The sequence below is a fragment of the Dermacentor silvarum genome, chromosome 2, assembly GCF_013339745.2.
Source record: "Dermacentor silvarum isolate Dsil-2018 chromosome 2, BIME_Dsil_1.4, whole genome shotgun sequence".
Classification (NCBI taxonomy): Eukaryota; Metazoa; Arthropoda; class Arachnida; order Ixodida; family Ixodidae; genus Dermacentor; species Dermacentor silvarum.
The window spans coordinates 154224924-154237687 of NC_051155.1; the positions used below are offsets into that span (position 1 = coordinate 154224924).

The 12764-nt window shown below is 45.8% G+C and overlaps 1 protein-coding gene across 1 annotated transcript; it reads right to left on the bottom strand.

Annotated features, from left to right (window-relative positions):
• Nucleotides 1-603: 603 nt before the first annotated feature.
• Nucleotides 604-12718, bottom strand: LOC119441931 (60S ribosomal protein L37a-like). Its single transcript, XM_037706600.2, has 4 exons — nucleotides 12596-12718; nucleotides 12288-12416; nucleotides 12069-12151; nucleotides 604-700 (listed from the first exon to the last, which is right to left on the bottom strand). Exons 1-4 carry the CDS (start codon nucleotides 12596-12598, stop codon nucleotides 637-639), a joined length of 279 nt encoding a protein of 92 aa, XP_037562528.1. The 5' UTR covers nucleotides 12599-12718; the 3' UTR covers nucleotides 604-636.
• Nucleotides 12719-12764: the final 46 nt, after the last annotated feature.

Sequence of the window (12764 nt, forward strand, 5' to 3'; positions counted from 1 at the left end):
AAAAAAAAGTAGCTACACATACACATTAAATAATTTTTAAGGGAAACTGCACCAAAAAATTTTTATTGTGTAGATAGACAGCAGCATTTGTCCAAAATTACGTTTGAAATACGAATGACTGTGTCGTGAAAAGCCAACAAATATACACCAAAATGGGGTGTGGAGGGAAGGGAATGCCGCCATCATAGCGTGGCTGCTTGGTATGACCTCAGATAGTGGTTGCTGCCTGCAGCTTTCCGTGGTGGGCTAAAGAAGCTCTGAGGCGACATGCTCGGGTTTACGTCGTATCCGCTCACCACGTGTTGCACATGTAGTCTCCTTAGATGCAATTCAAAGGCTGCTAATAAAAAAGAAATATACAATTACCAGCCCTGCAGCATTGCAAAGATTGCTTCAATCTTGGCAATACCACTAATTTATACCAATTTCACCAAAGTGGAAATTTGTTGCTGCTGACCTTTAGGGTAATTTATTTACACCCTAAAATTTTGGTTAAATACGTAAAGGAAGCCATAGTGTAAGTAATGTTATAGCCAAGTAAACTCGCAGCTGTAAAATAAAAGTACGAGCTAGATAGAAATCGTGAATCTCAAGGCACTGGACTCTTTCTTCTTTTTCAGCATTTATTTACACACATTACTGCTGCCTTGTCTCCCGGAGACGACGCACAGAGCTCCTCACGGTAGCAGCAGCTGTGGTGCTGAAAATAATGTACACAAAGAAAAATTAGCACACATCCTTACTCTTGTCATCATGCATGTTATCGGCTTTTACCTGGTGCTTGCCAATTTAGCGGCACATTCTGCACTGGAGTGCCCATACGTGCTTAGACTTGCGCACGTTTATGAGATGGGCTGTCATCTACTAATAATAAAAGAAGTTGAACTAGTTGGTGTGTATTCCAGACTTTTATACCTAACTCGTGCTAAAGACATAGGACAAGAACGAGCACATACGACACAACTTGAAGCCTAGTGTCATGACCTGCATGCTTCTCATTCTCATCCCGTCTTGTTAGTGCTAGTTCAATAATTATAGAGAGCTGACTTTTAGCAAGTGCACGTGCTGGTGCACAATGCACCTTGGCTTTCTTTTACTGTCGTTACTCCTATGTCATTTCCCATAACAGAGGTGTGTGCATGTTCAACAAGGGAAGTTGAATGTCCGCACTTCCAAAGTAGCAGATGCAAAAATTGCCAAGAACTTCTGAACCATTTTCTGCACCATCGACTAGTGCAGAAAGCGCAGCCAAATCAAAAACATTTCACTTACTCTACACAAGTGGAAAAAATTTTCAGATGTACCAGCCCTCAGTTCTCTCACCAAACTCCTCCTCCCCCAATTTTCTTTATTGATAAAGGATTTCTTTTCCCCCACATCTGCTCAAAACGACTTTCTAGTACAATACTGCTTTGAAGAAAAAAATAATACAGTACTTGCAGCGAAAAACTTCCGTTATATCGAGGTTTTGTCAATTCAATAGAACTAAGATGGGGAAATAAATAGTTCGTTACATCGCAAATTTCGTTAAATCTAAGTTTGACTGTAATAATAATAGTAATTACTTATCAAATATGACAAGCTGATCAGCAAAATGAACAAACAATTCAAATAAATGTCTTTTGAACTGCAAGTTTGGAGGAAACGCATGTAGACAATTACATTAGCAGTTAGCAAAGGTGAGATGCAGATGCTTACAACAGGTTAACTTCACAAGAAAACAGATATTGCAATACTTTAAATGGCAACTGCTACAGCACTGAAAGAGGCAAAAAATCGCAGCAAATAAAATATCACACACCTCAAAACAATACTGTTCAGCGACTAAAACTTTTCCAAATGTTTACATCACATACTTTATTACAACAAATTTGTTCCCTTGAAACATGCTTCACTTTCTGCTCACAATATTGTTATGTTAAAATTCCAGTGCTGTGTTAAAAGGGGCCCTGAACCACTTTTTATCGAAGTGGAGAAATACATTTGAGGTGAAAATAGGCTATTTCAGCAATACTTTGCTGCAAAAAGTACTTCAATGCGTTCAGCAGAAGCGGAGTTATTGGCAATGAAACACTGCCTCAGCTGTGCTCCCCCTTCCTTCTTCAATGCCTTGCACTACGAAGGCAGGGAGACAACACACTGTCTTCGAAACGTCACCATGGTGCGCAGTTCAAATTTTATTTTGGATGTTATCATAAGACGCCACAACTTCCGATTTTGGTGCCTACGACACGCTAAACGTTAAGCCAAACGCGGTTGTCACTCAGCGAGCCACAGTGCACTTAGCCAGAGAACTTGTGGCGGCACCCCGCAGCGGCCACGGTGTAACCGACCGCAGCAACCAATAGCAGCCGCGTATTGGAATGTGCTTTATTACGTAATAAAGCACACAGAAGAGAGTGAGGATCATGGCCTCTGTTGAAAAGAGAGCATTTGAGAGAAATGTGACTTCTCACTACGCTTGCGAGCTCCACGCACCGCGTACGACAGCAAAACTTGGCTGAAATGTTCACAGCAGTGTTTGCTACCCGCGAACTGATATTTCACCAAGCCCGAGGGGTGGTTCAGGGCCCCTTAAAGGCCTCGGTAATGGAATTTATCAGAGTTGGAGCTGGAACCCAGGTGGACGAGCACAATATGCCGAGTTTGCTGCTGCTTCCATTTAAAAATCCTACAATTGAAGTGGCTAAAGAACACATTTTGCGCTGTTTCGGCATGTACTTTGCATACTGGAATGATGATATCTTAGTAAAATATCATAATGCAAGCCTAACAAAATTGTAAAAGACCAGATGCGACCTAGAGCGACAACGGTCTTCAAGCTGTAGGACCTATGCACTTTTTGTCATCCATGAAGAATGAATGTCCCAGGGGTTGCCATATTGCCAGTTGCTACATCATGCATTTCATCTCCAAGCTGCCTCTAAAATATACTACAGATTTCTCAACCGTCATTATAAAGTGCCCCAATCTAACTTGGCTGTTGACTGGTACAACACTTTTCAACAATTTGCTTAAACGTATATGTAAGTGGAAACCAGAGAAATAACATGAAGACAAAGTTTGGCTGAGTTGCCCTCGTTCAAACCCAATGATGATGAGGTACAGCGCTATTTCGACTATTGCCTCACCTCAACCTTACAGTTACTGAGGACATTTAAGGGACACTAATGAGAAGGTGAAGTCAAGCTAGGGAAGAAAGATTAGGCTTCTGCTGTAAACGAGAAAATTACGAAAATGAAAAGTTGAAGTAGTGCCACCTCTTTTGTTCTATGGTACCTCTCAGATGTCAGCACTGGCCGATTCAGAGCGGGCAATCATGTCGGGATTAAGTCAACTCATCTGCATTGGTGTGGGTGATTCAAATAGAGGAGCATCAGTGGGAATACATTCAGTTGCAATATTCTATGCAACTCATAGTGAAATCCACTGGCGGATCTGGAGCGGTGTGCTGAATCCACGATGGAGCAAGAAAATCCGCCGCGGAGCGACCCGATCCTGATCGACCAGTGAAAAATAAACACGCTCCGGCAGGGATTGCAGCGGAAGTTGTCGCACGCATCCGGTTACCCATGTTGCCAATCTCGCATTAGACCACGTTGGGGGTTCTAGGCATAGCGGCAACTGCACTTCGCGTCTTCTTCGACGTAGCCGACGATTTTGGGGCGTTTGTGCGGAGGCTCTGCAAACATTTCATTAAATAAAATTTCGTACAGTACGTACGACTCATCCTCATCGCTGCTGCTGCTGCTTTCTAAGAGGAACTGTGCGAACTGTCGCTGTCGCTCAAAGCAACGAGCAATCCGGCAGGGTCGAACGACGACATTTCAGAACTGTAAACAACGCCACAGGGTTACCAGACAGCGCTTGAAAAAGGGCTGCAAGCAACCGTTGTACCCGATTGTTCCGGAAGTGACGGCGCCTAGTCGCTGGAGTTCCGCCGAAATCCGGCTCTATAAGACGGATCAACGCGGAGCGCTCTGTCGCGGAGCAAGTTGCCCCAAATCGCCCAGTGGAACATGCGATCTTGCTCTGGATCCGCCAGTGGAATTCAAATTCTCGGCCACGGAGCAAAAAAACTTGCTCCAGATCCGCCAGTGGAATTTACTATCAGTCATATATCGGCGCACAGAAAACGATGATACCGTATTTATTCGAATCTAGGCCGATAGTTTTTTTCAAATAATCACATACAAAACTCTAGGGTCTGCTTAGATTCGAGGATTTTAAGAAACGCGCCAGTTTTTAACTGAAACTGATAAATATGGTGCATAGTTAGCGCCATCTAGAAAAGTCAGTATCGCAGCCGCTACTAGCCGCGCCAGTAGCCAGCTGAAGTACACGAGCGACGTCGCCATTTTGACCTGCGTCGTATCGGTAGTATCGGTATAGTGCCTAGAATATACTTACAAAGTATATTCTAGGCACTATAGTATCGGTATGGTGCAGCATCGGCGCGCGGTGTGGCGTTATCGTAATGGCACCAAATGGGCGATGCCACTATAGTGCCGCTTTCTAAACGAATACTGTATTTACTCAAACCTAACGCGCGCTTTCAATACGACCCTAAATCTGCGTCGGCATTTCAAAATGGCCGCCTCGCACGCGCGTCGTGCCTAGCCACCGTAGCATGCGGAAGCTTCCTCCGTGTGCTGCAGTACACGTGCTTAGGCAATAGTCTACCGTCTGTCTTCACGTTCTCAGCGTCTGCTCTATCTATCAGCATGAAGTACCGAGTTCATCATGATGCCGCATTTAAAAGGAAAGTGATCATCTGTGCGGAGACGGACGGAAATCGGGCCGCATCACGGGCGAATAAAATTGCTTGAAGAAAGTGCCCCTCTAATATATGGCACCTAGTGCTGCCATGAAAACCAGCACAGCTACCATCATAATTTCTTTCTTGTATGCAATTTTTGCGATTTTGCGCTGCTTGTGGCCTGAATGTCTAAACAAGATGGAATTTCCAATAGTGGACATTCCTTCTCAGTTGGACATTTCGTCTTGCCATAACTCGTAAACTATTGCCGCTGATGTCACTGGGCCGATATTGGATGTTGTGAATCATTCAGGATCCTTTTTTTCGGGCAAACACAATTCTTGATTTTTGCACTGAACAAATTTTGCAATCATGTTAAACCCAATTTGTCCCTAAATATTACCTTTTTCTAAAAGATAAATGGAAGTGTTGCAAAACTAATGACTGCTGCACACCGTTTGTGAGCAAGTGGTCAAGCTATGATATTATCAATATGTGAATATTGAGGTGTCTCCGGCTGGCAACCTGGATCACGTGACGTGTACGTCCTGGACTTGGGAAATTCACCGGCCCACCCGTGAAATTCCAACTCAAAGTGCAAGCAACTCCTCGTTTCTGTAAGGCTCGTTCCCTGCCTTATGCCTTGGTGGACAAAGTTTCGGAGGCGTTGGACCGAATGGTAGCAGATGGCATCTTATCACCAGTAACGACTGCGGAATGGGCCACACCGGTCGTGCCTGTTGTGAAACCGGATGGATCTATCCGCGTTTGTGGAGATTTCCGTCTCACTGTGAACACAGCTACGGTTACTGAACAATATCCCCTTCCACGGGTAGAAGACATTTTCGCACGGCTAAACGGCGGCGAAGTGTTCACCACTCTCGACTTGACACAAGCGTACAATCAACTACCCTTGGACGACAAGGCCAAGGAATTGACTGTGCTCAACACCCACAAGGGCCTATTCTGCTTCAACAGACTTCCGTTTGGAGTAAGTTCAGCGCCAGCCATCTTTCAAAGACGAATGGACTTGCTCTTCAGGGATCTGCCAGGTGTCCAAGTTTACCTTGACGACATCATCATAGCGGAGAAGAAAAATGACCTCACACTACTCCGAAAAGTGCTTCAGCGGTTACGAGAGAATGGATTTAGACTGAACCGCAACAAATGCCGATTTCGACAAAAAGAAGTAACCTTTCTGGGTCACCGCGTGGATGCTTCTGGCCTCAAGCCCAAGGATGACAACATAGCAGCTGTCGTAAGGGCACCGACGCCGACTTCGGTGACGGAACTCAAGGCATTTCTAGGCCTGATTAATTACTATGCCAAGTTTTTGCCTAATTTGTCGACTCACCTGGCTCCACTGTACGACTTGCTGAAGAAGGGTGCCACATGGGAGTGGCGGGACAAACAAGAGACGGCCTTCAAGCACGTCAAAGGAGCAATTCAGACTTCGAAGTTTCTAGCCCACTTCGACCCGAAAAAACCATTGAGGTTGGAGTGTGACGCATCAGCAGTAGGAGTTGGCGCGGTTCTCTCTCACCATGTAAATGGAATTGACTACCCCATCGGATTCCGTTCCAGGACGTTAAATCAAGCAGAACGAAACTACTCGCAACTGGAAAAGGAAGCGTTGGCACTTGTGTTTGGGGTGACCAGGTTTAAAGACTATTTGTACGGAAACCAATTTGTCTTGGTGACGGATCATAAACCGCTCACGGGTATCTTCAATCCGAACAAAGCCATTCCGCCCATGGCGGCAGCCAGGATACAAAGATGGGCCCTCTTGCTGGACAATTATCACTACGTCTTAGAGTACCGAAAGGGTGCAGACAACGTCAATGCTGATGCACTGAGCCGACTGCCACTCCAGACCAGTGAAGAGTCTCAGGGCCTACAAGAAAACCCGGAGTATGTGCTGTACACAGACTTTCTAACAAGCAAAGCTATCACAGCACGGGACCTTGTACAGCTGACGGACTTGGATCCTACTTTGCAACAGGTCAAACAGTGGATTGTGCAAGGTTGGCCGAATTTCTTAGGGGAGCATCAACAGCGATACCGTCCCTATTTCAACAAGAGACAAGAACTGACGATCACGCAGGATTTGATTTTCTGGGGACATCGAATCGTCATACCTACTGCTGCAATTAAAGCTGTCTTAAATGTGTTACACGATAATCACTCGGGCATGGCAGCTATGAAAAAGACAGCAAGATCCTTGTTCTGGTTTCCAAACGTGGATGCAGAAATTGAACGCCTAGTAAGAGCCTGTACCGTCTGTATAGAAGCCGCACCGATGCCTCCACGACATACGCCAGTACCATGGCCAGTCTCGAACGAAAGATGGAGCCGCCTGCATCTAGATTTCGCAGGACCAGTGGACGGGCACATGACATTAGTCGCAGTAGACTCAACAACTAAATGGATTGAAGCACTGCCTATGAAGTCAGCCACGTCAGAAAACACTGTGGACGCCCTACGAGTCATCTTTGCAAGGTTCGGTTTACCCAGAACCATAGTAACCGACAATGGGACACAATTTACCAGTGCATTTTTTCGGGACTTCATGGATAGGAATCAAATACAGCACCTCACCACGGCTCCATACCATCCCCAGTCCAACGGTTTGGCAGAAAGGGCAGTCCGCACAGTCAAGGACGGATTAAAGAAGATGAGACAGGGAAATTTACAGACCAGACTCTCCAGATTCTTATGCAGCTACCGTCGAACCCCTCTCCAAGAAGGCAAGTCTCCGGCCGAGTTATTGCTGGGATACCAAATAAGAACGAAGATAGACTGCATCACGCCGAACCAGCAAACAAGAAACGCACAGCACCAGAACACCAAACAGAATTGGCAAAAGGGTCAACGGGTCTGGACTCGAAGCTGGACGAGATCCAAATGGATACCAGCCACAGTGAGGGAACAACAGGGAGCAAGAATGGTCACCGTTGACACGCAGCAAGGGGTTCAACGAAGGCATTTTGACCAAGTGCGAAGAGGTGAACTACCACTGCAGGATCTGCAGGATCAACCGACAGAACCAGATTCACCGACAAACTTCAACACGATGCCAGGACCGTCAAGGCTGGATATACCAAGCCAAAGTATACCGGCGCATCAAGCCCCTGATCCAGAGACTTCACTCCGAAGGTCTACCCGCCAACGCAGAGCCCCTGTCCGCCTCAATCTGTAGGGGGAAGATAATGAGGTGTCTCCGGCTGGCAACCTGGATCACGTGACGTGTACGTCATGGACCCCTATAAATACGACTGTGGAGAGCACAATAAACGTTCGATTTTCTACAGTCACCATGTAGTTGTTTATTGGCTAGACGCGACGTATCAAATATGATATAGAACTACAATATATTCAGCGTGTGCCAGCATTCAGTAAATGAAAGCTGCAGGGATGCACTACTCTCACGCATCCCCTGATGTTTTCCCGCATGGCTCTCGTCTCCTGTAATCCAGCGGCGGCGGTCGGTGTGGTTGCAGCGTATTGCGAGAGATGGTGTAGTTGTTGCGCTGCGAATGCCACCTAACGGCGGGGTTACTTGGGCCCAAAAGGGAGAAGGGCTGTTCCTCTGGTTTGGGGTCGGCAAGCGGCGTGGATGTTCTGCGCATGCCTCGACACGCTCTCTGCGAGAGCTTGGAAGCGGGGCACCGGAATGTAGCACCGTTGGCATGACCATACATGCAAATGACTAGGCATTGGTTTCCAGCATGAGGCGAACATATTCGCTCGCTATCTGGTCGCGGTGAGGACGGACCTCCTCGATTTGTCGCACGCCCATCGGCCAGTAATTCAGCTAGCAGGTATTGGTGTATGAAAGGTGCAATAAAGGCCCTTCTGATTGTTTGCACTACTGTATTATCATTACTTTGTCTCAAGTACAATTGTGAGATCCCACAAAGCATGTTGCTTTTTTGATGACTGTGTTCAAACGAATGTGCCAACAGTGCATTACATTGCATTTACCACGTCCCATAATATAAACTGTGGTACTGAGTTAGGAAGCAAAGCGGCGCTGACATTGCTGTGCATTGCGAATGGTAGTTGTGATGATATTTACGAAATTACTTAACGTTTAAAGAAGTGATTTGTCCAGTTGGTATTCCATTAAATTTGTTTCAAGAGAGTGTATTGGGACCCAGTAAAACAGAACAAGAGACAAAGACAAAACCAGATTATGCTGCCAGATTATGGGCAACCCAGAGTAGCCCTACCAGTTGATACTTTCAAATATTGAAGCATTTGTTTTAGTTGGATATTCCGCCTCGGACATTTCTTCTCGCTGGTCAAGTGACACAACTGAGATTCGATCTCACTGGACATACAGAATCTGAATAATCTTGCGCTGCCTCAGCCTTAGATATTTCTTTAGAATAAAATCTACCTTTTGTAAGACTGGACACAACATTCATGAATTTCTAGAACGAGCCCAATTTCGTAAAGACTACAAAACAATTTGGAGAGTTGGCAGGTATGGCATTCTGCTGATTGTCGGGCTTTTTTCTCATGTGGCTGCTTTAGCCAAATATGGTATAGTTCACCATAATGGCTCTCAGATTTGTTGACACAGCCACAGCCCCCTGAACCACAGTACATTAACGAAGGACGTGTATAGCCACCATTTTCGATCTAGTCATCGTGATCAAGTCTGTATGGACCTGTAGATACACCGTAGAAAGACCTTCTGCTACATAAACGAGAACCCACAGCATTGAAAACAGTGCTACGTTTGAGCAGCTATATCCGCTATAGGGTGTATGCACTTGACGTCATCCGCGAGGAGCGCTACCGTCGTCCACGGTTACCACCATGTTGGCGGTCGCCGTCCTTAGGCCACAGCCTTATAGGCCTAGGCGCTGGCAGTAGCGAAACGGACAATTCAGCGAAAGGTTGCACTTCAGTATTTATAGTCAATTGGTGTGTTCGGTGACTATAATATATAACTATATAAGTGCATACGCACGCGGTTTAGATAAACCTGAGGGATTGCGCTACGAAGAAAAAGTGCGCTTGTGCGGCGGCGTCGACCCCCTCCCCACCCCCCTTGAGCTGAAAGACGCTGAACTTCAGCACGATGTCGGGCTGCTGCCTCGCGTGGATTTCACCGACATCAAGGACTACCTTGTGCATAGAACAAGTTTTGTGTCGCGCGAGCAACTAAAATCATACAAATTCATGGAAGGCCATAATTATTTGAGGAGCGGGTGGGTGCAGTAGCCGTTCGTCAAATTGTTGTTGTCGGAAAGGTGAGCGAGCTTCCGTCGTTTATTTTTGTTCGCTTTTTTTTTGTGTGTGAAATAGCCATGTGAATTGTGTGTGCATCCCATAACCACGGTAATAGATGTCATGGTCGGAGAGGGATTAGATGCAGCAATTGTTTTCAAATGCTTTTTTAGACCTCCACAACCGCTGCGTGCCGTGCATGTTTGTTTAGTGCTGGTTAGAGCCGCGCAGCTTTCGAAAGAAACAAGTATAACGTATTTGTAACTTCCTTCCTTTTTAATGGCCGTCAGCATTTACGTAGTCCCGTAAATGCCATTCATTGACGTCGTACAAATTAGCATTATAGTTGCTTTATTTTGAAAAGTAGTAAGTGCTCAAACTCGATCTGTAGCCACCATAATTTTCAAATTGAATTCAAATTTTTAGATCTCAACGCTTAAGCTGTCTGTTTGTTCTCGCAGCTTCATCACTTACAGTCATTCAATGAAAAGTCGCTCGCACCGTGGCTTCTCAAAAGAAGACGGCGACACCGCGGAGTTCACCATTATGCCGCTGCTGCATTGGCGTACAATCGCGGCACGTATAGTCTCTTCGCGCACGCACTCACGGCCCCGCGCACAGAACACTGCTGTGTGCGAACTCCCCATGATGGCTTGGACGATAGCGATCTCCAATACTTCCGCGATGCACGGACTCGCACGGACCAACCGACGACCGTAAACATGGCGCGGCTGCCCGGCGAAGCTGTCGCCGCCGCGCAGATCAAGGTTCAGTGCACACGATTGGTTAAGTTCACCTGATGGGTCCAACACTAGGCATGATAAGTTCGCAAGATATTTTCAGTATTTTCATAGAATAAGGGAACAGCTGGGCAACTAGCCTGACTGCCAGTAAGTATTGCACGGCTTTCCCAGTCTACATGCCCTCCATCTGCACTGCTCTTTCCTGCTAGCTAAGTGGCGCAATTCTTGATGTGCACCACCATTCTCAGATTTGTCGCTTGCACCAGTTCTAATTCCACAATTTCTGCTTTCACTGCCATTACAAGCTCACAGCAGTGGCAGATGGCATATGGAATCACATCTGCTTGGAACCATGAGACGAGACGATGCAAGTTCTGTTTAGTACAGGAAGTAAAGGCAAAAGAGGAGCATACAGGAGGATAGTAGGTTGACAGTACTTAAACTGATTGCCGGAAATGGGGCTGGAGAGGCTTTAGCCCAGCAATGCTCTTGCTGTCTCACAAATTGAGCCCAGTTTTCAATATATCCTTTGAATGAGAGTGCCTGGGCACTGCCACAATCGTTACTGTTGAAAGTGTGTGAGAGCACCTTCTCAAAAGCACAAGTAAAGGCAGAGGACCGCACTCTGGGTCAGCTTGCAATGGTCCACAAGGCAAGTGTTATGAGATCCAAATGTAAACATTGGAAGTGGCAGGCAAAACAATTGCTTGAGAAGAACTTGAGTTTGGCCTAGTTGGTGTTTACTGCATGACACATTGACCGCTAATCAAGGTCAAAGACAGAGAGAGAAAACGCCTGTGTCGTTTTGTGTCTCTCTTCTCCGTCTTTGTCCTTGATTAGCGCTCAACATGTCATGCCATAAACAATTGATCACACTGGTCAATTTCCAATGGTGCGGAAAGGTCGGAATTAATGAGATGAAACTTTCACATCCACTTGGTGCACTAGTTGAGTCCAGCAACAAAAATTCAGTTCTGCTGTTTTAAGACTGCACATGCACTGCATAGTTGAATGCAGGACATAGCTGGATCTCTAGGATTCAGCCTGATTTGTACATATTGCAATTGACGCACTCCACTGACTCAGCGCAGCCAATGCAAGGCAGCAGCAGTAGTCGATGCGAAAATCCACACATCGGCGCCTGAGCCTATGCCTATCTTACTAAATCTAGTATTACTGATGACGATCACAGCTGACATCAATGAAAACGACAGCAACATGACTTCACAGAATATCTTTCTGGTAAAGTTCGCGTCAATGAGCATTATCAGGGTCAGTACGTGAGGCACAGAAATCGAAAATCAAAATGCTATACGCATGCTCACCTGAAAACGTAGGCGCCACCGGCAACAGTCTTGCGGCAGGACCGACACTTCCAAATCCCCACACAGGTGCGTTTCATAGTATCCTGCGAAACATACACACACAATGCTTATTTCCACGCAAACTACACTAACTAAAAGGCATATTGGTGGAAGTGAAAGAACAACCTCGATCATATCACAACACGCACACTTTCACCAAGTCTCAGGAGTTTCACTCACCTTGCCACAGAATGTGCAGGTATATTTAGCATGCTGGGTTATTTCAATCTTCTTCGCCATTTTACGAAGAGAGGCACCGTATCTGGTTCCATACTTGCCGACGATTCCGACCTTCTTGGTCCTCTTTGCCTGAAATAAGAGTAGAGTGCAGCGATTACCTACCGGCTATATTCAAGAGTGTGAGCCACCGTAGGTTGTAAATCGACATTTAAAAAAACACATGGGTGCTTGTTTTAGTCTACTATAAATCATTTTCAAGACAACGTGCACAAGAACAGAGGATTAATTTAGATTTCATCTTCGCTTACCATTTTTGCCGAACCTGTCGGAAACAACGCTGACTGGAAAAGGAAAAGGAAGTGTTTGTTGCTGTTGTTGCTAGATGGTCGAAAAGCTTGCGACAAATTTGACCATATCCATCTATTCCTTATTACTTTTTTTTCTCAAAAAAACATGTTTGACTACTAATAAAACGTT

What these genes read in the sequence shown, in the direction of transcription:
- LOC119441931 (XM_037706600.2), bottom strand. An exon ending in CCTGCACATTCTGTGGCAAG is followed by an intron (nt 12,152 to 12,287) that starts GTGAGTGAAACT and finishes TATGTTTCGCAG; the next exon opens with GATACTATGAAACGCACCTG. An exon ending in GGTGGCGCCTACGTTTTCAG is followed by an intron (nt 701 to 12,068) that starts GTGAGCATGCGT and finishes CATTATTTTCAG; the next exon opens with CACCACAGCTGCTGCTACCG.